Source organism: Haliotis rubra, unplaced genomic scaffold, assembly GCF_003918875.1.
Source record: "Haliotis rubra isolate DU_JTF1 unplaced genomic scaffold, ASM391887v1 Scf362, whole genome shotgun sequence".
Taxonomy (NCBI): domain Eukaryota; kingdom Metazoa; phylum Mollusca; class Gastropoda; order Lepetellida; family Haliotidae; genus Haliotis; species Haliotis rubra.
The window spans coordinates 723,152-745,810 of record NW_025767038.1 but is presented as its reverse complement, the minus strand read 5'-3'; the positions used below and the strand labels follow the sequence as shown (position 1 = coordinate 745,810).

General features: G+C 39.8%; 1 protein-coding gene across 1 annotated transcript; it reads right to left on the bottom strand.

Annotated features, from left to right (window-relative positions):
• Nucleotides 1–512: 512 nt before the first annotated feature.
• Nucleotides 513–22,431, bottom strand: LOC124285572. Its single transcript, XM_046721823.1, has 5 exons — nucleotides 22,372–22,431; nucleotides 18,105–18,147; nucleotides 16,368–17,594; nucleotides 14,215–14,334; nucleotides 513–2,650 (listed from the first exon to the last, which is right to left on the bottom strand). Exons 1-5 carry the CDS (start codon nucleotides 22,384–22,386, stop codon nucleotides 1,860–1,862), a joined length of 2,196 nt encoding a protein of 731 aa, XP_046577779.1. The 5' UTR covers nucleotides 22,387–22,431; the 3' UTR covers nucleotides 513–1,859.
• Nucleotides 22,432–22,659: the final 228 nt, after the last annotated feature.

Below are 22,659 nucleotides of genomic sequence, written 5' to 3'. Positions count from 1 at the left end.
AAAACTAAACCTAAGCTATTAAATGAAAAGCTGGTTTTCTGCACCGTTTTCTCAATAACGTCATGGTTACACATGATAAACTGAATTTGTTGATTCAACTTTGAATAAAACCACTCCAATTAACTTTATTAAATCGATATTGGAAGTGTGTGTTTTCGATTTCATATATATCGTTTCTGGTCGCCTTTTGAGAAAAGGCGCAATGCCTATTTTGGCAAGCCATTTGTCACTTTATAACGTGTCACTGAGGTTCGGAAAAACAAACAAGATTACATTGTACTGAGTTATGATATTGTTTAATTTTTAATATTATATAATTAAATAAGACATGTTTTATTTAGGACACTCCCCTTTTTGTGTTTTAATTTACAGTAGTTGAGGATTGTTTATAATCTATGTCTAATAACTTTGTTGGGGGTTGTTGAAGGGTCACCTATTTTTGTTCTGGGGAGGTAGGGAATCAGCAATATTGTACATAAATATATCTAATCATTATACTTGTGGGGTAATGAAATTTGTACATGGGGGGGGGGGGCACTCACTTTATACATAAATTTTAGTGGGGCGTCATACGCATTGAATTCACCACAAACACACACACACACACACACACACATTCACACACACACACTACCCCTTCCAGCCTTAAATTATGAACAGTCCTTAACTCAGGTTGAAACGGTTCGACGTTTGTTGGCAGTACTGTGACTGTGGTTGCTCAGATGACTCATTACACTCCAATTTGATTAATTGTCGGCATGTGACGTTGAACTCGGCCCTTTTTCACGTAACGTTCGTAGCCCTGCGAACGTCTTAAGCCCATTCTTAACACATTGGCTACGATCAAAGTTGAGAATTCTTAAGGATACGAACGTTTCGAGAATACGGGCCCAGTTTCATTAGGGGTACGACTGTCAGCTTAGACTGAGGTTTTCGGCAAGTATGGTTCAAAGACATGTGAAGGCTTAAAACCAACATAAAGACACGTTTTGAAGAGGAGGTCATCTATCACCTAATGCGTTTCCGTCAGAACTTTATGCTTCAGACAATGGATGCTAGTGAACGATTGTGATTGCCATACATACTTTAACCGCATGCATTATAGTAGAGCTTCAATAGGATTGGAGGGTGAAACATTATAACTACAAGTACATTGATTGCATCGTATACATGATTTGATGCACGACATTCAACGGAAAATTTGGAAAAAGTAAAATATCATTCCAATACAAAATCATCCTATCATTAGGATACTTTCTAGTGGATGTTCTCCTGAAAAAAACATAACATTTAAAGTCGATTGATGAACTTGAAGTACATGCTTGCAGTGTCTTAGTGAATTATTTCCATCTGGGCGGTTGTGTATGATTTTACGTGTGCATCACAGCACACAGCCACAGTCCGGTCGTTGAAGGAGATATTCGAGAGTCAATCAAACATCTTCTATTATCACTTCAAGTTTTCAACAAATCTATATCACAGTTTTCAATGGTAATAGTATAGTTGTAGTTTCTGTTGTATGCGGACTGCTGCTGATATCATAACATATCATAAATTATTCTGTGTTAAAATGAGTACCAATCACTAGTTGCCTGGATATGTGCGCTACATAAATATCGTATAATGATAATAGAGTAATTTTTCTCTTGACGAGCCGTTTGGGGACCTTGTGAAACTTATCAACACTTTTGCACAGGGTTCATTAAGCTTCATCAGAATACCAGACGATAGCTACAGTTTGAAAGAGTTTCATTTTCAGTCAGTCGTGGTTAAAATGTAGTTAACCAACCGGTAGAAACAATAGAGGATTATTTCATCGAATTTAGAGCCTTCGAAAATAAATTTGCACTAAGTTGTTTCTACCGTTTAAAGGCTCGGTGCAAGGCTTTGCAACAGCTGAGAACATCTGGTATTACCATCAGCCCAAACGTAAAAGACAGTAACACTATTCCAAGTGTGCCAACATTTTGGGCACTTTTTCTTTCGTCAGGGGCACTAGTGTATTTGCGTACAGTTTTCGACAAGGTTTTGGTGTCCAGTATCAGTTCTTCCTTGATCTCTTCGGTGAACGCTTTCACTGCTTCTTCATCCAGAACCTCGAGACGATCACCCTTGCAGAGACAGACGCATACACGTGAAGTAGAGTCTTTGAGATTGTTAGTCTTCAAGGACACACTAGCCATAATTTCCCCTGAGGCTGTGAATTCAGCGCCTAATGTAGTGACTATTGAAGGTAAGTCATGAGAAACATCCTTTTGGATCGGACTTGTTGATACAGATGAGGGGATCAGTGGCATTACAGTCAAGATTGTGTCTTGCAGGAGTGTTGATGCTGATACTCCATCCACGTTCAAAGTCATTGACATTGTATTTGCTGCTGATGATGATGCAGAATAGATTCCTTGTTGGATCGGACTTGTTGATACAACTGGTGAGATTTGGGACATTAGAGAGGTTGTTATCGTTTCCGATATTGACGTTGTTGCATACGCATTTGTCGAAGACATATGTAGTCCGGTCGCTGCATTTATTGCTTCTGTGGAAGGTAATTCTGTGAGATCTAGCCCTGAATTTGTGGTGATAAAAGTATCGGTTGTCTCAAAAGAAGGGGCACTTGTCTCCGGACTTACTGACGTCAGTGTTGGAGTTTCTGGAAGAAGAAAAACAAAACATTTTAAGTGTTGAAATGTATCGGGGGAAAATCACCTTATTCTTATTGAAGTACCTGGAATAACACGATCCTGTATGCAGTGCAGGATGTTGCTGGATATTGCTGGAATATTGCTAAAAGCGGCGTAAAGCTAAACTCACTCATGCCGACTAAAAATAATTTTGAATACTGGTGTCTTCTATACGGTTTAACCCGTCGGCCGACGATAGCGTTCCAGAGTTACCTCCCCTTGACCGTTGTTTATGTGTTGACTGCGTCATGTCGTGGAGTTTTCAACAGATTTCGGGAAAGTTCTGAGTGGATAAAGAACGTTCAAGAATTTGTGTCAGTATATATACATGCTGGCTGTTGTGTTGTGCGACAAGGAATGACACAAGGACTGACACACGGAACTGACACACGGAATTACACGGGACTTTTTATGTCACTGGAGTTGCCTGCTATCGTTGTTTTGCCTTCGTCAACATAGTCTGACCCTTACACTTCGTGCCTGACTGCTCTCATTTGTAAACAAGCTTGATTTAGAATATCAGATCTCAGAAGGCTCGTGGTGAATTTATTTTTTATATTTATGACTCAACACTTTAGATTTGGTACTCACTTGCATTGTACTAGAAATCTGTATTGTGATTCATTTTATCTTGCTCATTGTTTGCTCAATATATTATTGAATATTTTAGACTTTTCTGTGTTATATTTTGCTGGTTCAAAAGGAGATTCTTAAACCTTTTGTCACAGCAATTATTTAACCGTAACAAGAGGAACAGATGTTAATGGCTATTGACATATACATCTTTCAGTGGTGAATAACATCGCAAATAGCCAAATGGAAAAATGGCATGACGTTTATTTACAGCGAGTTATTTACCCAATGACTGTGATTGCGCAGTCACCCTTATTGAAACAGTGAGTAAATGTTGCTTTAGGCCAACACAGCAATTTGGCAGCTATTCGCGGCTATTTATTGAAAGAAAGAGGCGACCAGAAAATATAATTTAATGAAAAACCACTCTTCAAGCTGCCCTTTAGTATTGCAATCAAAATACCGTGCGATAGCGATATGAAATTATCAAGATAACACATGACATTCTTGTCTTTAAAACTATTGATATTTATGAGTAGAATTCACATTGAAAGTGATGGGAACTACCTCGGCGAGAATACTGCGGATCAGCCTCGCCATTAGGATTTCACATTGTGGTCTATTGTGTTCGAGAAGGTAAATGACTGCTTTCTCTTTTGAGCATGATCCTACACATAGTTTTGTTCAACATCTCACATGTTAGAGCACCGAACAATGTCAGGTTTAACATCGTTGTGCTCCTGGTCCCCGAAGTGTTTCACCATTGGATACATCCATTTCATTACTGCCACAGACCGTTTCACTATCGAATTAATGTGCAATAGTGTGAACGTGATATCATCTATAATCATAACACCAAAACTCCGAAAGAAAACTAGTAACCAAGTCACGGTCCAGTCTCTCATTTATAGAAGTGGTTTTGCCTTGTTGTTGAGAGAACAGCACTGAGCACGCGATTGCCACACAGTCTGTTAGGTGTTAAGTTATTTAGGCTAAGATCAATCAGGTTAATTATCAACATTGCAGCTCTTATAAATGGGAGTCATGGTGACTCACAATATTTACTTTTTGGTGTCATTTTCAATATTTAGGAGACATGAAAATTTTAATATTTCTTTATGTTAATCATTCTAAGGATGTAACTGTGTATGTCACACCACCAAATGAATCTACAGCATTGTTCAATCAAACAGCCAGGATTACTGTCTCCTCTGTACTCGGGAACAATCTGACAGCTCTGTAGACGTCAAACTATCATCGAACAATATCTTATTTTGCTTATCAAATCGATTTTATTGAACTGAATTGTGAGGGCCACCCATAAAACATGCGTCAAGCTTGACTCTTATAATAATATTTTGAGAGTTGTTTACAAAATTGTAGCGTCAAATACGCAGGAATCACGCGTCATGTAAACCCTGGGATATGCTGAGACGGAAAACAACCCAAGCAATTATACAGTGCACACTCTGAAGATGAATCCTGTTCGCTGTCAAATAAAAGCAGTATTTGTTGAATGCTGTATCGATATAATACACCCCTGGCAATTCACTTTCGAAATGGGGCGGTGGGGTAGCCGAGTGGTGAATGCGTTCGCTCGTCACGGCGAAGGCCCCGATTCGAGTCTCCACATGGGTACAATGTGTGAAGCCCATTTCTGGTGTGCCCCGCCGTGATCATGCGGGAATATTGCTAAAAGTGGCGTAAAACTGGACTCACTCACTTTCGAAATTATTTCAGTCGCAGTTATATATACGCATCGCTATGTTCATGTTTTATGACAGATTGTATTATCCACGTTTGTTTCGTCCACACCCAGTATCATCAACTGTACATGTATTTTCTGTTATCATCCAATACTGGTTTCCAGAGGATGTATCGTTTGTAAATGATCAAGAGATTTCTCCAAGGAGATATCGCTTTGATAAGTTTTGGGCTAATTGCTGGTCAATATTTTCGGACTACTTTCATCTCCCTCAGCTGTAAACAAAGATGGCCACCGCAACTAAGCACCTGCGTTCATCATTTCATTTAACGACACCAAAATTTACTTAAAATGCGACCAAGAAATGGTGAAACTTACGCATTGCAGAATGTAACGCAATAAATGTTGTCAAAACTGTTTTTATGACCTTGTTTCTATGACGTAATAGTGTCACTAGTTCCTTCTTCCCTAACTCTTGTTCAATCGCATGTATTCATACGCAAGTCTACAAATGAACTTGTTAGAGGTGACGTTTCGTTTTTAATTTCCCTTTAACGACAAATAAATTATGATACTGGATTATGACATTCTCTATCTATTGTATTGCTATTTTATTATAGTATATATATATATATATATATATATATATATATATAAGAAGAAGTTTCTGAAATAATTACACAACACGGATCTTCTCCAACATGTTTCACTTTTATCTTCAGGGAGAAGTGATTACAGTTAAACGGATTATGTTATGACGTCAATTTGTCATGACGTCACAATGCAACTGTATACAAATGTTGTGACGCGGCGTTGCCATGACGTCACATTGGCGGCTTTATATTGACAGTACTAGTAGCACAATGAAAACAAGTATAATTCAGACACATTGCGTTACCTATTTAACGATGGACACAATTCTTTGATGAAAAAGTTTTCTTTAGCTTTACGCTGCATGGCGTCAGCAGTATTCATTTTATAGAAAGGGAATATTTTAAATTTTATTTCCTTTCCTGCTGCGCAATTGTCAATGTGAGCGCTTAAGGGGATGCACCTTGTTTGTCGCCAATTTGTTCTAAAGTATTCAGCGACTTCAGGTCCTAACTGTTCTTTCACTTTCGTTTCCAGAGTTTGTTCCAAATAACCTAAAACTAACGCAGCATACGTGGGTGCCATTTTGGTTCCCATTGCTGTACTTTATACATGAATTTCAAGTCTATAATCACAAGTTCCCATCAAAATTAAATGTATTATTATTCATAGAAAGTGTTACATTAGTTTTAAGAACGGCTTTAGGACCTTAAGAAGTCGCTGAATACTTTAGAACAAATTGGCGACGTTTTCTTGACGATTGCTTCATGTTATGGCCCTTTGGAGATGAAAAATTAACTCTGTTTTATAACATCCTAAATAAATTGAACAAACATTTACATTTTACCATGGACTCAAATTATTCTGAAATTCCATTTTTGGACATCATGGTAAAACTATGTGGACGTAATCTAGAAACAGATATATATTATAAACCTACAGATACTAAACAATACCTTCATTTTTCATCTTGCCACCCGAGAGTCATATAAAGAGAAGCATTCCCTATAACTTAGCAAGACGTATCTGCATGATTGTGTCACAAATACCGACAAGGAACATACGACTTGCAGAACTAAAATCATATCTACAGTCCGTGGATACCCAGTTCTTCTTGTGGAAGATGGAATAAAGAAAGCAATAAACATAGACAGAAGGACACTGTTGAAAGTTCGTGATAAACAAATAAATAACACTGTCAATCTGGCCTATGTTTCAACGCACAACCCCAAGAATCCGGAACTTTTTCATATCATAAGACAAAATGTTCCAATTTTAAATGCTGATATGAAAATGAATCGAATTATGGCTCATGTAACAATGATAAAGAGTAAACGCCAAAGCCGTAACTTAAAACACATATTGACACGTGCCACATTCGACTCATGTATTAAACCTACAGAATTCAGTGTCTCAAAATGTAAACGGGGAAATTGTGGAACTTGTGAATATATACTTGAAACTTCATGTATAAAGTTTAAAAACAGGAAACAATTATTTCATGTACGCTCTAACATGGACTGCTCCGCAAAACATATTATTTATGTTATTATATGCCAAGGGTGTCATGAAGAATACATTGGACAAACGGAGTGCTTGAGGGGACAGAATGCGCGTCCATAAACAACAGATTAAGGACCCCAAAACAAGGTGCATCCCCTTAAGCTCACATTGACAATTGCGCAGCAGGAAAGGAAATAAAATTTAAAATATTCCCTTTCTATAAAATGAATACTGCTGACGCCATGCAGCGTAAAGCTAAAGAAAACTTTTTCATCAAAGAATTGTGTCCATCGTTAAATAGGTAACGCAATGTGTCTGAATTATACTTGTTTTCATTGTGCTACTAGTACTGTCAATATAAAGCCGCCAATGTGACGTCATGGCAACGCCGCGTCACAACATTTGTATACAGTTGCATTGTGACGTCATGACAAATTGACGTCATAACATAATCCGTTTAACTGTAATCACTTCTCCCTGAAGATAAAAGTGAAACATGTTGGAGAAGATCCGTGTACGGAAGTTTATCTGGGCAGGACAGTCCTATGACTGACATCGTGATCATCAATCTACGTATCGGGATACGATGGAAACAACACACCAAACAAATTCACAATGCCTGGCAACCATTCCACGACCAGCAGAGGTTGCGTGGCTGCTGTATAGAAATCAGGAACGTCGGTTATCGTGCAGTTATGTAACAGATTAATCAATACAGTAAGGAAATATTTGTATTCGCCTCTGAGACAACTATATATTGTTGAATATCACTGACGCATTCACGAGATGCCATTGTGAAGGTATACACTCCGCAACGGCGAATCGCGCAAGTTATATAATTTACACAAATTCCGTATATTTTCATCTATTTCACCTAAAGTGGCTCATTCAGCAAGTGTTAATGTACACAGAAACAGGCATAAGAATATACTCAGCAGCAAAAAAACGTCAGTACGATATCAAAATTAGATAGGCACTGTAATCAAATCATTACAGAAATGGACATAATAAGCGGATCAAAAACATTTTTTGTGTACAATATCTTGACACATCAATGAATAACTCAGCACAATTCCAAGACATTACATGAACGTCTGCAGTCCATTCAGACTCTTGGCCTCAGTATCTAGTGTGACCACAGCGTCTATGCATGGAATGCACCAATCGATTGATGAAGGGCATTGACACCTGGAACCACACTCTGAGAAAGGCCTGGCGCAATAAATCGGCCGTGTTCGCCCTTGGTATGACATTTTTCAGTCTCCTCTGAATTTCATCCCAAGATGTCCTAAATCAGGACTAAGGGCTGGCCACTGCATAATGTTGACACCGTTCTGCTGTAGGAAGTCCCGTGTAGCTCTGGCAGTATGGGCCCGGGCGTTATCATGCTGGAAAATGTTGTTCCGGTGACGTGCGAAATGTGGAATGACGCGGGGTATGAAAGCTTGGTCGATGAAGCGCACCGATGTGATGTCGCCTCCTCTCCCCCTGGACCAAGGTTCTGGAACACCACAGGACCCACTCTCTGGTTCAGGCCTATTCAAACCCATACCTTGAAACTTGCACCTCCCCATGAGTCTCTCTCCATAACAAATTGGTCTGAGTAACGCTGGCCACGTCGTCGCGATATTCTTGTTCTGCCATCTGCAGTTGATATGCAGTACCGACTCTCATCTGTGAACAGAACAGTTCTCCATTGCATGTATCGCCAGTTTTGGTGTTGTTGGGCAAACTGCAGACGTTCACGCCGATGACGAGGGGTGAGGATAGGTCCACGGTAAGGTCTGCGGCAATGGAGGTTCCTGCTGTTAAGACGTCGGCGTACTGTATCAGTACTGATTGGACTTCAGATGCCTGCGTGAAGGGATTCTGTACATGCTGTCGCACAACATGCGGTCACCCTTGGTCTGCCAGTACGGGGGCGATCATTTGTGGTGTTGGTGGCCCCGGAAACGTTGCCGCAGCCTGTAGATGGTCCGAACGTTGACCTTGAAGTAATTGGCAACGACTTGTGCAGTCTGGCCAGCTTCAAGTCTTCCTAGCGCCTGGTTCTTCTGAGCTGTCATGAGAAGGGGCATCCTGCTGACGTTGTCATGTGAATGTTTCAACCAGGTTTGGGGGTGCATTTTATAGGGCTGGTCCTTGTGAACAGCACGTGCAGCATGAGTTGCATGAAAAACATGGAGAACACCGTACCATCTCCGAGATCTGGTTGCGTTTTTGAGACTATTACCTGGGTTAAATTCTGAGTTTGGGAAGGAATGTCTTTGTTAAGGTGAAGAGATGTTGTCAAAAATATACAATCAAAACATTAAATGAGTTTACAGTTATGCGTTTGTGCGAAAGAAAATTCAAAACTGACGTTTCTTTTGCCGCTTAGCTATATAATCTGTATGCCCTTCGCACGTAGTGTTCAGTAAAATAGAGAGTACGGATGTTTAATAGAGAAAGGTGGTATTCCTATAGTAAACTCTTTACTACTTTATTACAATGTACTGATGTTGATTTAACTGCAAGTAAGTTTCAATATGCCATGGCTATACCTAAACTCTCAATACGAAATGATGTCATCGCACAGAGGCTCGAGTCTTGAATCAAATCATTTGACCGTCCTTTTAACTTCGACCAAGGACGATTTCAGCAATGGTGACAACGGTAGATCGTCAAATGTCTACTTATAAGACTACGGATCGCAACTGCAGGTTCACTTGGGACTTCTGTCTATGGTATCGGGCCGTCCACGACCACAGATGTCCCCTCAAGGTATGCCCTAGGATGTTTACTGTTCAGCTCAAAGATTTATCGTCTTTGCGATTCAAAAGGCTGCTTAGCCGCACCATTCTACATCTCGAGCACCGACGATTACATGTTCAACGGTGTGTGAATGTCCATGCATGGAATCGTAGACACTGGCATAAAGTCTGGTTCAGTGAGTAATCTCATATCAAACTACAACATCAAGATGGGCGAACCAACATTTAGAGACGTATGCTTAATGTGCTGTTGATGTGTGTGGACCATGTTATGATGAAAGCAGACACATACAAGTACCTGTTCCATTTGAAATTCAGTTTGACAGCATTACGTTACGAGAGGAAATTCTCCAACCCTCTGCACTTTATCGACAGGTGAGTTTTCTGCAGGCCATTGTCTGATTTCTTGTTGCACTACGAATATCCATCACAATCAGGACATCACTGCCCGTCCCTCGCCATTAAGGTCAATTTAATCCAAATGAACACCATTGGGGGAAATCGAGGGCCGTGTCCGACGTTAACGCTTCCCAAATGCGCATAGCATTGTAGAATGAATAGGAACGAATACCGCAGGATCGAATTCAGTTAATGACTAAGCGGGGCAGAACGATGACGCAGGTCAACATCAGGTCAGCATCAGGTCAAAACAGGAAGTGACATTAACGCTGCCATGTTAAGCTTTGTGAATTTGTGTTTGACATACATGTCAGTCAGATTTGACAACAACGGCGTTAGTAAACATTTTCACTTCATCGCGTTGGCTTATTTCCTATTTATGGGCTTGAGAAGTGGAAGATTGAGATTATCAACCGAGTGTGTTTCCGAATCATTAATATCATACATTGGGAATAGAAAGTGTATTATTCGAGCCTTTTGGCGAGTTTCATGTTGGGCCTTTGGCGAGCATAATTCATATTTGTTATTCCTAATATATGATATATATATAAATATATATATATGATAAAATTACTTTAAAACAGAAGCAAATTGTACGTGAATTAATATTAAAAAATCGAGCATTCGCGGAAGAATACTTAGCGGTACACCAAGGTGAAGTTCGCACCATATTCGCCCAGGCAGTGGAAACCCTTCCGTGAACTCGCGACGACGTCATCAATGACGTTTGTATACGTTTTAGGATTGGCAGGGCATGTATATGAAGTTTTGTGAAAGTAGTTCGTGTATTAACCTAATTTGCATATTTATCAGATTTTGATACCAAGTTTCAGATTGTTTTTTTGCACCAATAACACCCTCCATTTCATGATAAGTATATCTATGTTATAATCTCGTTCACCTCAATCTCTATTGTTGAGCGGCGGTTTGGGTAGTCTCGTGGTTAAAGCGTCCCTCGTCACGCCGAAGGCCGGGTTCAGTTCCCCACATGGGTACAATGTGTGAAGCTAATTTCTGATGTCCCCAACCATGATATTGCTGGAAAATTGCTAAAAGGGGCGTGAAACTACACTTACTCACCCATTCCATTGTTGAAGTGGCTTGTATGTTTCTCTAGTATTCCTGTTCTACGGGTGTACACAAATAACAAATTGGTTTGCCTCCTGTCCCCGTATATATTTCATAGACTAATAATGTCGTGCCATTTCGCGATGTACAAAGAGAGAGAGAAAAAAAACTAGTTCCTATGCGACACAAGTTTACCACTGTTGCCGACACCCTCACTTGTTTGGGTAGGTTGGCATTAAAGTGTCTGTTTAATAACGCTGGGCGTGTGATTCCTTACTGGAGGTCTTGTTTGGAAATCGAATTAATCGCATTTCTGTAATGTCAAAACATGTGTTCCTGAAGCACAAACATGTATAAAACATATTAAACAAAATCACCAAATTATTCTTTACATTATTTCCCCGAGAGCGTTTCCATTTCATTTAACCCAATATTACCCATAGCTGGTGTTGCGTTTATCACCAAAGGCATGCTATTCCGCTATTATGAATCTGTTAACTGTTTCCAGGCAATTCATATATGAAGGCCCCTTTCATCTAACTGAAGTGATGCGTGGTGGATTACTGTGTCTACATGCAGCACAACTGCTGGGATATCGGTTTCTGTATTGATTGCCATTTCGCCCACATATCGAGACAAGGATCAGATTAGTATATTGTCAAACCCGAATTGTCAATAGATCAATGGCGTTTTCGTGAAAGAGGATGTATTTTTTTCGAAACATATGAAATACGTCAAGGCTTTAAACGATCTCAATAATATAGTCCAGTTCTGAAGTCCGCAATACTTGGAACAAACAGACATACGTCACTACTCTTGTAACAATTACCTTCCTCGATCAGACATGCATCAGTAGGTCAGTCAGTAGTACCATGTTCTTACATTGAGTTTAGTTTTACCCCGCTTTTAGCAATATTCCACAAAGGGGCACCATAAATGGGCTTCACACATTGTACCCATGTGGGGAATCGAACCCGGGTCCTCGGCCAGACGAGTGAACGCTTTAACCAGTAGGCTACTTCGTCTCCCTTGAACTCACAGACACGTGTCAGTAGTGAAGTCAGATAAACCTTGCACGTGCAGACATATATCGGTAGTGTAGTTAGAAATACCTTGCACGTACATACATATATCGGTAGTGTAGCTAGTAATACGTTGCACGTACAGACATATATCGGTAGTGTAGTTAGTAATACCTTGCACGTACAGACATATATCAGGAGAGTTGTCAGTGATACCTTGCACATTCAGACATATATCAGTAGTTTAGTCCGGTAATACCTTGCACATTCAGACATATATCAGTAGTTTAGTCCGGTAATACCTTGCACATTCAGACATATATCAGTAGTTTAGTCCGGCAATACCTTGCACATACAGACAAACATCATTACTGTACGTAACATGATGCACATATAAACATATGACAAAAGTATCGTCAGATATATACTGAGTCAAAAAAGAAACTTCACAAAATGTAATTTGAAAAATTATGAATAATTTTTCTCTGATGATACATCTATGTATCCGAAATGCGATCCTTATCTTTCAACTCTAGAAAAACGTTAGTAAAACCCACTCAAACCCATCCATTCGTCGTGCAAATGACGTTAGTGCCAAATCAGGTTTTGCACGTGCAGTCGATCAGGTGATCTTCGCATCGAACTTTTCTTCATATGCACGTGTTTGCATAGGCCTCAAGAATTGAAAAAACACATTTAAACCACAGTTCTAACGGTACTCGAAATGCCACGATTGTCAAATGTGCAACGTGAACGTGCCGTTTGCATGTTGCAAGCGGGAAGATCAGTTATTGACGTCGCAAGAGCAATGGGATGCAATGGTCGTCTACAACAAACTGGCACCACTTCTGATCGCCCAAGGTCGGGTCGTCCACGTGTGACGTCACGAGCAGAAGACCGTCAAATCGTCCTCCGTGACAGATTTCTGCCGGCTACACGAACCAGGGCTGAGATGTTTAGAGGTCGACTGTCCTCACAGACCATTCGAAATCGTTTGCGGGCTGCCAATCTCCATTCTCGATGTCCATATCGTGGGCCAATATTGACGTCGTTTCATCAACGTCAACGTCTGCTGTGGGCCAAACGTCACCTCCGATGGACCCAGAGAGACTGGAATGGAGTCGTCTTTAGCGATGAATCCAGGTTTACCCTCAGATTCGCGGACGGCAGGCATAGAGTCTGGAGACGACGTCGTGAACGGTATGCCCAATGTTGTGTACAGGAAGTCGACAGATTCGGGGGCGGAAGTTGCATGGTGTGGGGTGCTTTCTGTAGGAACAACCGTTCCCGACTTCTGGTCATCCGTGGAAACCTCACAGCTGCTGCTTACCGCGACCAGGTGCTCACCCCTGAACTCGTTCCTTTCATGGCGGCTCATGGCCCAGGTCAACAGTCCGGTCTACAGGTCCACGAAATTTCCCTCAAAACGCTGGAATGAACGTCTTGGACTGGCCATCAAGGTCCCCTGACCTTAATCCAATAGAGCACGTTTGGGATGCACTTGGGAGAAGGCTTCGTGGTCTTGGGAGCCAACCTCAGAATTTGCAGGAACTTCGCGCTGCCTTGCAAGGGCAATGGCGCACAATCGATGAGGAGACGGTGTTTGGCAGTAGCGAATGCGCGGGGCGACCATACACGATATTGAACTGAGAAATTTCGCATTTTTATTCTTGTGACTTGACATTCTGTATACCCATGTTTTGGAACGGCGGTGTAGACTTATGGAACTGATTATGGCACTGTCAGTGTATCGAGTACATCACACAGATCTCAGCAATGAAATAATAACAATTTAACCATCTTACCATCTCTTGTTCTTTTTTAGTGCCCTAAAGAAAGAATGTGAAGTTTCTTTTTTGACTCACATATATTGCCCATACAGAGACATGTTGTTCAGTCACTGACATATTCAAACGTACCTGGTTGATGTTGGCAGATATCTCCAGTGAAGCCAAATAAACATTCGCAGACAAAAGAGTCATTCACTTCATGACAGATGCCGTTGTTCAGACACGTGCTGCTCCAGCATATCTGCTGCTCTGAAAATGCAAGGATATGCCGTGCAGATGTGTGACGTATTTCTGACATCGGCTAAATGTCTCTATCCGTGAGGGAATGATGAGTGAGTTAAGATTTACATGCACATAGGCAATATTTCACATCGGCAATTTTAAAACAAGTTTAAATTCGCCATAAATACATGTAAATTATATTAAAAACTATCAACAAAGGACAGTCAAACAACTAGGTTTTCACAGTTATGAATATAAAACTAGTGTGTAAATTTAACATATTTTCACTACAGAGACATTACAATATAAAGACCAGGCTCCATATTGCCATAAGCTGAAGGTAGATCACCATACTGAGGACCATGGGGACTTACGGTACACATTGCATGGACCCAAGCTGGATTTACACCATCCTTTCAGGCCGATAGCAAGTTTAGACGATCTAGCCATAAATTACAATAACACAAATTCTACGATTAAACCTCTGGCAATGATAAATCTATATTGAATGATGTGGTCTTACGTACCCTTTCCGGAGGACAGTTGTTTTAAGCTACTTCAACCCCCTTAGGGGGAACAGCCACTAGCAATCATAGGTATTATATCCAATTAGAAAATTCAGTTTACATACAGTACATTATCAGAAATTGTGAACTAAGCCAATTTCTTTTACAACGGCAAGAGAACGTAATGAGGACTTAAACTAAAGAGATGCTTTAATGATGAAACCGGGAAATATCGATCCCTGGAAAAATCAATACAGTCAAGCATGATATGTTTGACTGTAATTCTTTCATCACAAGGGATGCGAAAAGGAGGATCTTCACCTTTGAATACGACATCGTCGCATGATGTCCTCTTCAAATCTGGACTGACAACCCAAGAGTTTTATTGAAGTAATTTATTGATACCTACCAGGGCGTCCCACTTCTCCTGCATTAGATCACGGATGTAAGATCTAATCACGGCTTTGTAATCAGAGTATGGAATAAGAAGTGGTGTCACAGATTTGTTGTGTTCCCAGAAATGCCAACGTGGCTTGGTAACCAACAAAAGACCATGTTGTATTGGCCAGAAGCAATATCATTATATAATCCAATAATTTCTATTAAAAGTGGATGTTTGGAAGATAGATTTTTTATAGCCTGAAGGCAAAATAAGAGAGTCAGAAAATATTATATATTGTGTATATATGGGGTATCTATTAATATATTAAAGAGCTGTTAGTATTGCGTTTACATCTGATGTAAAAATAGAGATATTATACGGTATTCTACAAGTTATTGTTCTGGATCCAAAGACAGTGGCTCTCCATCCGCCAACATCCGTGTTAGAATTGATATTCCGTAACTCATTCTTGTCGTAAGAGGCGACTAACGGAGTCGGGTGGTCGGGCTCGGCGACTTGGCTGACACATGACATCGTGCCCCTAATTGCGTAGATGTTCATGCTGTTGATAACTGGATTGTCTGATCAAGACTAGATTATTTAGAGACCGCCGCCATATACATGTAGCTGGAATATTGCTGAGTGCGGCGTAAAACTATACCCATTGTAAATGTCTCAATGTCAAACGTCGTAGGAAATTAAAGCTTGTTTGCACTGAGAATGTCGCCAAAGTGTACGTATCTACCGACAGCTTATACCCGCAACAACCACTCGATCACTGATTCTAGCATAAAAATCACACCAAAACAAACTGTTTTGTCAAATCTATCCCTTTTTTTATCTATAGAAGTTAAAACACTTACAGAGTTACCTTTGTCATTTGTCAGGAAATATCGCGCCAAGTTTAGGGCATCTTGCCGAAAATATGGATGGATGGATGGTATATATTCCATGAGTGAAAACGATTAAAGGGGCAAAAGAGAGACAAGTCTCCGGAAAAATATTTAACGTCGATATCAAGCAGAAAATATTGAGTGTAATAGACTGCGTTTTTAGTAATCATGTTTACTATTAATTGCAATGCCACACAGAATTACTTGAGGCAGTTGTAAGACTTAGCTGCAACAGCTTAATAAATAGGTCCCCAGGTCATATTATTCCGTTATTCTTACCAAAGACCATGCCTAAAGGCAAAGCGACGCCCCGATACCTTGATGAGACCGAATACAGCGTAGCACCGAAGATGGTGGTGTTGTCAGTCAGCAGTTGGAGAGGCCATGTTGTTATCTGTGTGTGTATTATGCCGTATTTACTGTTATTCAGGGGAGTATGGGTTGCTGACAGCATCGTCTCCAAAGTTCCAATATTGTCTAATGATGCAACCACAGTTAGAAAGTCAGAACCTATGTATCCGTGGATGCCTTGTCCCAGACCGGAAGCAATGAAATAATCGTTCGAAAAACTACTTGTTGGTGGAACCACTGCCATAGAAGGGTCCCCTTTTCTGTCACTGCTAGCAGTGACGCCTTTCCCAAAGGCTACAACCATTACAGGAGTAGATGAATTGATGCACTGCTCGTCGTGTGTGGCTGTGTCAATGTCAATAAAGTCAGACGCATTTAAATGATACACGTCACCTGTACTTGAACTAACCGTTGTGTTGTCTGCGAGCGCTACTATTCTGTTGATGGAACTCTCTGCTCTTCCAGTGTTAGTCAGAACATACTCAAACCCGAAATCTTTTACCGGGATTAGCATCTCCTCCATTACATCGTTTCCTTTGGCGCTGACGGGAACCTTTCCTCCAACGTTACCTGACACAACGCTGATTGGTCTGTTACTCGTGACTGACGTTCCAGTGAGGTCTTCGGTGCAGTGGACACCAATGACGTCAAGTCGGTCTAGCATATGTATTGATATGTCCCCCGTTGTGTAATCATCAGGACCACACACGCCACCATGAGTGCTGTAATGGATGACCACCTCTGTGGCATCTTCAACTGCGGCTACGACGACGGATGTATTAAAGGTAGCCTTTGTGTATGATACTGCAATGTAATAGTCACCTAAGACATTGACAGGAATGGCCAGAAATCCCGATCCAGAATTAGACACGTAGCTATGCGAGTAAACTGTAATTGGTGCTGTGGCGTTAATGAACACAGCTTTCGTGACAACGGCTAGATTTTCCTCGTATCTGTTGTTCCACTGAAGCTCCACAATGTGTTCTGAATATGCCAGGACTGTGAAGGAGTCTGTTCTTGATTCCCAAGGGATGTCAACATATACCGATGTAGCAACCTTTGCCTCTATTTTAATGTAAACTGTCCCTTTCTTCTCAAAGTTAGACAGAAATGGAATCACAAACTGCTGTCCCCAGTTGCTCTGTAACCCTGTTACTGAAACAACAAATGTAACAGATTATAGTTCCATGATTGCTCAGGTGACCGATGAGAGATATTGTTCATTAAACCACCAATTTCCAGGCTTATTATGTAATATTTTGTTCCATTGAGAGTTGTCCAAGTCTTATAAGAATATGTATGACGGACAGTATAAGTTAAACGAGCGTCGTTAATATGACAGGCTCACAGAGGGAGTGAGGGAGAGGGAGAGAGAGAGAGAGCGAGAGAGCGTGCGCTTGATATGTTGAATGTCTAAACTACTGTGTTGTATGAAATCTAGTTTGTCTCTTCCCTTGATAGCTAAAAGAAATGATCTTAGGAAACCTGCTATTGTTATGCTGACAAAATCAGGAATCACTACATGGGTAAATCTGCGATTCCATCCTTCGGTCAAAGAATTCTGGTACATAGAACTGCATGAGACCCTTGACCCTTGTACAGAGATTTGAAATTAGGTACAGATTCCAGGATGAACCGAGTGTCAAACAGAAATCGCCAACTTACCTACATGATAACAGAGTCCATGTATGAAATACACAGAGAGCACCTGAAAGAAGAATACAAATTGAATGTGTCTTTAAAACGTGAATCCTGTCTTTTGTGATTGGTTCAGTATTGGTTTGAAGAATTAAAAAACTACAAAAAGTGTCAGGTTTGGTGCCAGCATTGTCCTTGGAATCAACGGTTCTGTGTGATTCTTTCATTTTAGACTATATTGAGCATCCATTAAACAGACAAACAAACACAAAACAATAAATATATTTATATGAAGTATCGTCAGTACGTTAATTCTGGTCCATTGCCAATATATATCTGTTGCATTCTACTACCTCAATATAGTTATTTTCAATTGATGTTTGGCTACCAAAACCATATTTGCAGTAATATGCAGTCAATTAACTTAAGAGAAGATCATGTCAACCAACCAAACAAGTTGTTTCTGCGGAAGCAGGCGACAGACAGAATAATGTTAAGGTGCGTTGTGCTCTCATTTGATGAGTCCCATAGTGAGTAAGTCAGTACAAACACGATGAGGAAGAGCTACATCAAGAAACGGCACACCAACCTCGGTTCTGGACGTGACGAGGAAACCGTTTGACTATTACCGTCATGTTCCAGGTAAGAAACAATTTTGACGTGTTATCATGATGGTAAACGTACATAAAGGTAAATATGAAACCTTGACTAAGTTGTTGTGCTATTGCCAATGGTTGACATACTAAAAACAATACTATATACACATAATGTTTAGGCGGTAAAATGTAGTGATTGATCATCAATCCAAGCAAGTTTGTTTTGATTAATAATAAAGCGTAGACTGCATATGCATATTGATGAGAAGTTCATATTGACAGTGTTTAATGTCTGGTAATAAAAGTATTGACTTTCGTCAAGTTTCCATTCGTTTCAATAATTACATGCAACGGAGATGGACGTTTTGATGCACAAATGCACATGCTGACAAAACATAACCCTTCACTGATAGGGAACTGACGCTCCAGGGCCATAAATGCCACCATCCACACTTCTGATTATTGATTCGTGTCGCCATTTGGTTTTATTTGCATTTATATCTTTCCCCATGGCTTCCTGTAATGAATGTTATTGTTTGTAGTTAAAAGGCCACATTTATCATGCATTTATCAGAGATTTCTAACTGTGTACACAGGTAATAGATGATATACAGAAAAGTGGCATGTGTCCGAATGAAATGATTTAACTGCACCGAGACAGAATCGATTTAGATGCGCTACTAAATATTAACACTTTTATACCATTTCAATTTTCAAGAGTAGATGATAAATCGATATAAATACACTCATCAGAATCTCAACCAACAGGTCCATTTGCGACCAAACAATCAGTTGAAATGCTTTGCGTGATTGTTATTTGTGATTAGAGTACCATCAGTTCTCGTTGTTATTGTGGAAACACTTGCTTAACAGACAATCATTCAAATACGTGTTGATGTTAGTAATGTTCTTCAGTCGCTTGCCCGATCGTCACGTAGAAGGCACTTATAAGTACAATATATGAAGCCAATTGCTGATATTCCTTGCGTGATTATTAAGATTATTATTATCACGCGAAGAGGTCCTCTTCTCACTAGTGCACAACCTGTTTGCAAGTACTTTGATGATATTGTTGCTTCATGTTCTTATAGGCATATTGGGCTATGTCTGCTAGATGACAGAAGTGCCGGATCTCTGAAGTTGACACTAGTTTGAGACCCATTCATACGTTGTAAGATACTGTCACGGCCGTTAAGTAAGTGCGAAGTGGCACGTCACAAGCGACGACTTGACCTGTTATTCGTACCCCATGGCCAATAACCTGCTGATACGTGCATCAATTCATCGTTTGAGTTCGACTTCTGTCAGCATGGTGCCGGTTCAATCGAAGTTCTACTCTTCTGGCTAACCTCTGAAGCAGTTATTGTGGTCGATTGTCAACAATTTGGGTTTGTTTGTACCTATTTCTAACTTAAATCACATCATGCAACAAATTGCATGCATTGGCCTCTACATGTTCACTTTGTCCAATCGCCCGCTTACCAATAGCCGTTGACGCAAAGCGTTTCTAGTTCATACACAGCAAGAAATGAAATCATGTCAATCGCATCTGTATGATAAGGAGAATGACTAGGATTGACAGATAGAATAATCCCTATTTTTGATCGTTCGTCCTTCAAACTGTCAAAATCATGAATGTCTAACAAACGAAGAGTGGTGATGCTTCGTGCAGCACGTCAGATTTCTTAGGGGTTGAATTTGAGCAGGCATTGGTGGTCTTGGACAGCATACTTTTCGTCAGAACATATACTTCTCATAAAAAATTTAAACTCACTAGTGTAAATATAGCCACTTACTTCAAGCAACTTTTCTAATCTAACTTTTGCAAAATATTCCATACTGTTTAAAGGTACTGTTTACACATGAACTGATGTATAGTAAAACAAATTCGAAACTTTGAAAATATTATTGTCATGAGTTCAGTAAATGATAAAAATCAATGAAAATTGGTGAATTCTTTACACAACTCTACACCAAAACGCAGCTGTTCACATGCACGATATTTGCACGTGCTTTTCAGCAATTTGATGCATGATCCTCGTGCAATTCATCTGAAAAAAGTTAGCAATTGGTTCCCCCAAGTTTGTGGAGAAATAAATCTTCGATGTAACCATATATATGTTACAGTCAATCTGTCATTTTGTGTAATGACTAAATGAATCAGTGATTTTGCGAAGTGCCTGTGAGCACTAGGCAATACTTTTAATGATTGAAAATTCCAGTAATTACACAAAATGACTTCATTCATTTAGTCATTACGCGAACTGACTGATTACATAGATTGACTGTAATATATATATACATAACATATAGTGAGCGTACTGAGTGAGTCTAAACCTTTGAGGGGAAGTATATATTTGTTCTTGTATTTGTTTAATGACAGACTACGTCTTATGACTACGTATTTTCAAATACATTATTCCACTACAGATTGCATAATCATGAGTTATATATCTCTATCTGTCACTCTTCAGCATTCTGTACATCATCGCTGCGTGACATGTGTATACTGTTCTTCTAACGTGCCACGGCTGATTCACAAAAAGCAGTTTGTTAACATAACTTACACGCTATTTTATTGATCTGTGTAGGAAGACCATGGTAATTTTTCATGTTATTTTCTTTTATTTGGAGAACCTGTATGAATCATGGTTCATTTTAAACACATATTTAATAAGAATCTACCGTTTCAGTGCCACAGTCTTTATGACTATATGAGTTTACGAAAATACCTAAAGTAGATTCTGATTAGCTTTAACATATTTTACAAACACTAAGGTTCCGACAAGGACTTCAAATGAAAGTTGCAAGGAAAATATTTCAAATGTCCGGTAGGAGAAAAGCATATTTTAGGGTAACCGATCATCAACAATGAGTCTGCTACTGATCCTTAAATTTGTAGGTACACATTAATGCATGTTTGAACATTAGAGTGAGTGAGTGAGTGAGTGAGTTTAGTTTAACGCCGTTTTTAGCAATACTCCAGCAGTATAGCAGCGGGGGACACAGGAAATGGGCTTCACACTCTGAACATTAGATAACTAGTCTTGTGTATATGTATAAATATCTATATGAATATGAAATATTACACTGATTAAATTTGGCACGCCTACACTTGCCTCATCGATCTGCTAGTAAACTGCTATAATGGTTTAGCATGTACCACGAGACCATCGACTGTCACAATCCCCACGCATAAATACAGCCGTGTGTGAGCTAAATGAGGACATATCTTGTACTGACCATCTTTGGTTCAAAATGATAAAAAAGCGAACCTCTCTTATACAGACGCTTGCGCATTCTCCGATTCTGTCCAGTTGAACGAATTCCTCACCTTACACAAATTCTACGGAAGCTAAAAATCTTAATGAAGTAATGACTTTCAACTTACAATGGCTTTTGAAATATTACAAAATGAGCGTTCGACATTTCAGAAAGAAAACGTTTACTAGCCAAACGAAGCACATGCTTATTACACCAAAATTGACAAGGATGGTTAGGGTTGTTTCCTGTACGATAGTGGGTCCATACATTCAGAACTTGTGATTGTTTCGAAGACGCGAGTCATCACAAAAGTCACCTACTGTGATTATATGTAATAATTCCCATGTAATCCCAATATTGTCGGTAAGTAATTGTGAAAGCTGTGCATACATCAATAAATTGATACAAAATAGGTAAAGTAAATGCACACAAACCTGTAAGAACAGCATAGTGACAAGGAGATGCTACGGCTGGCTACTCGTCTGATGCTGTACTGCATTCTGCGCTCGTTGTGCTATCGACTGTTTGAGCGCTCTTTGTCATTGATGGATTGAACGGTATTGATTAACCCACGGAATCTCTCCCGTTTGGCATTTGAAGGATCTGTACCTGTTTCACTACGATCTCATGTGGGTAATTTAAAATGTACTCTAAAGAAAACATGGTAACGTGAATGGACTGTCAGATAAAGAAGCTTAAACATCACGTATGCATGAATGTAT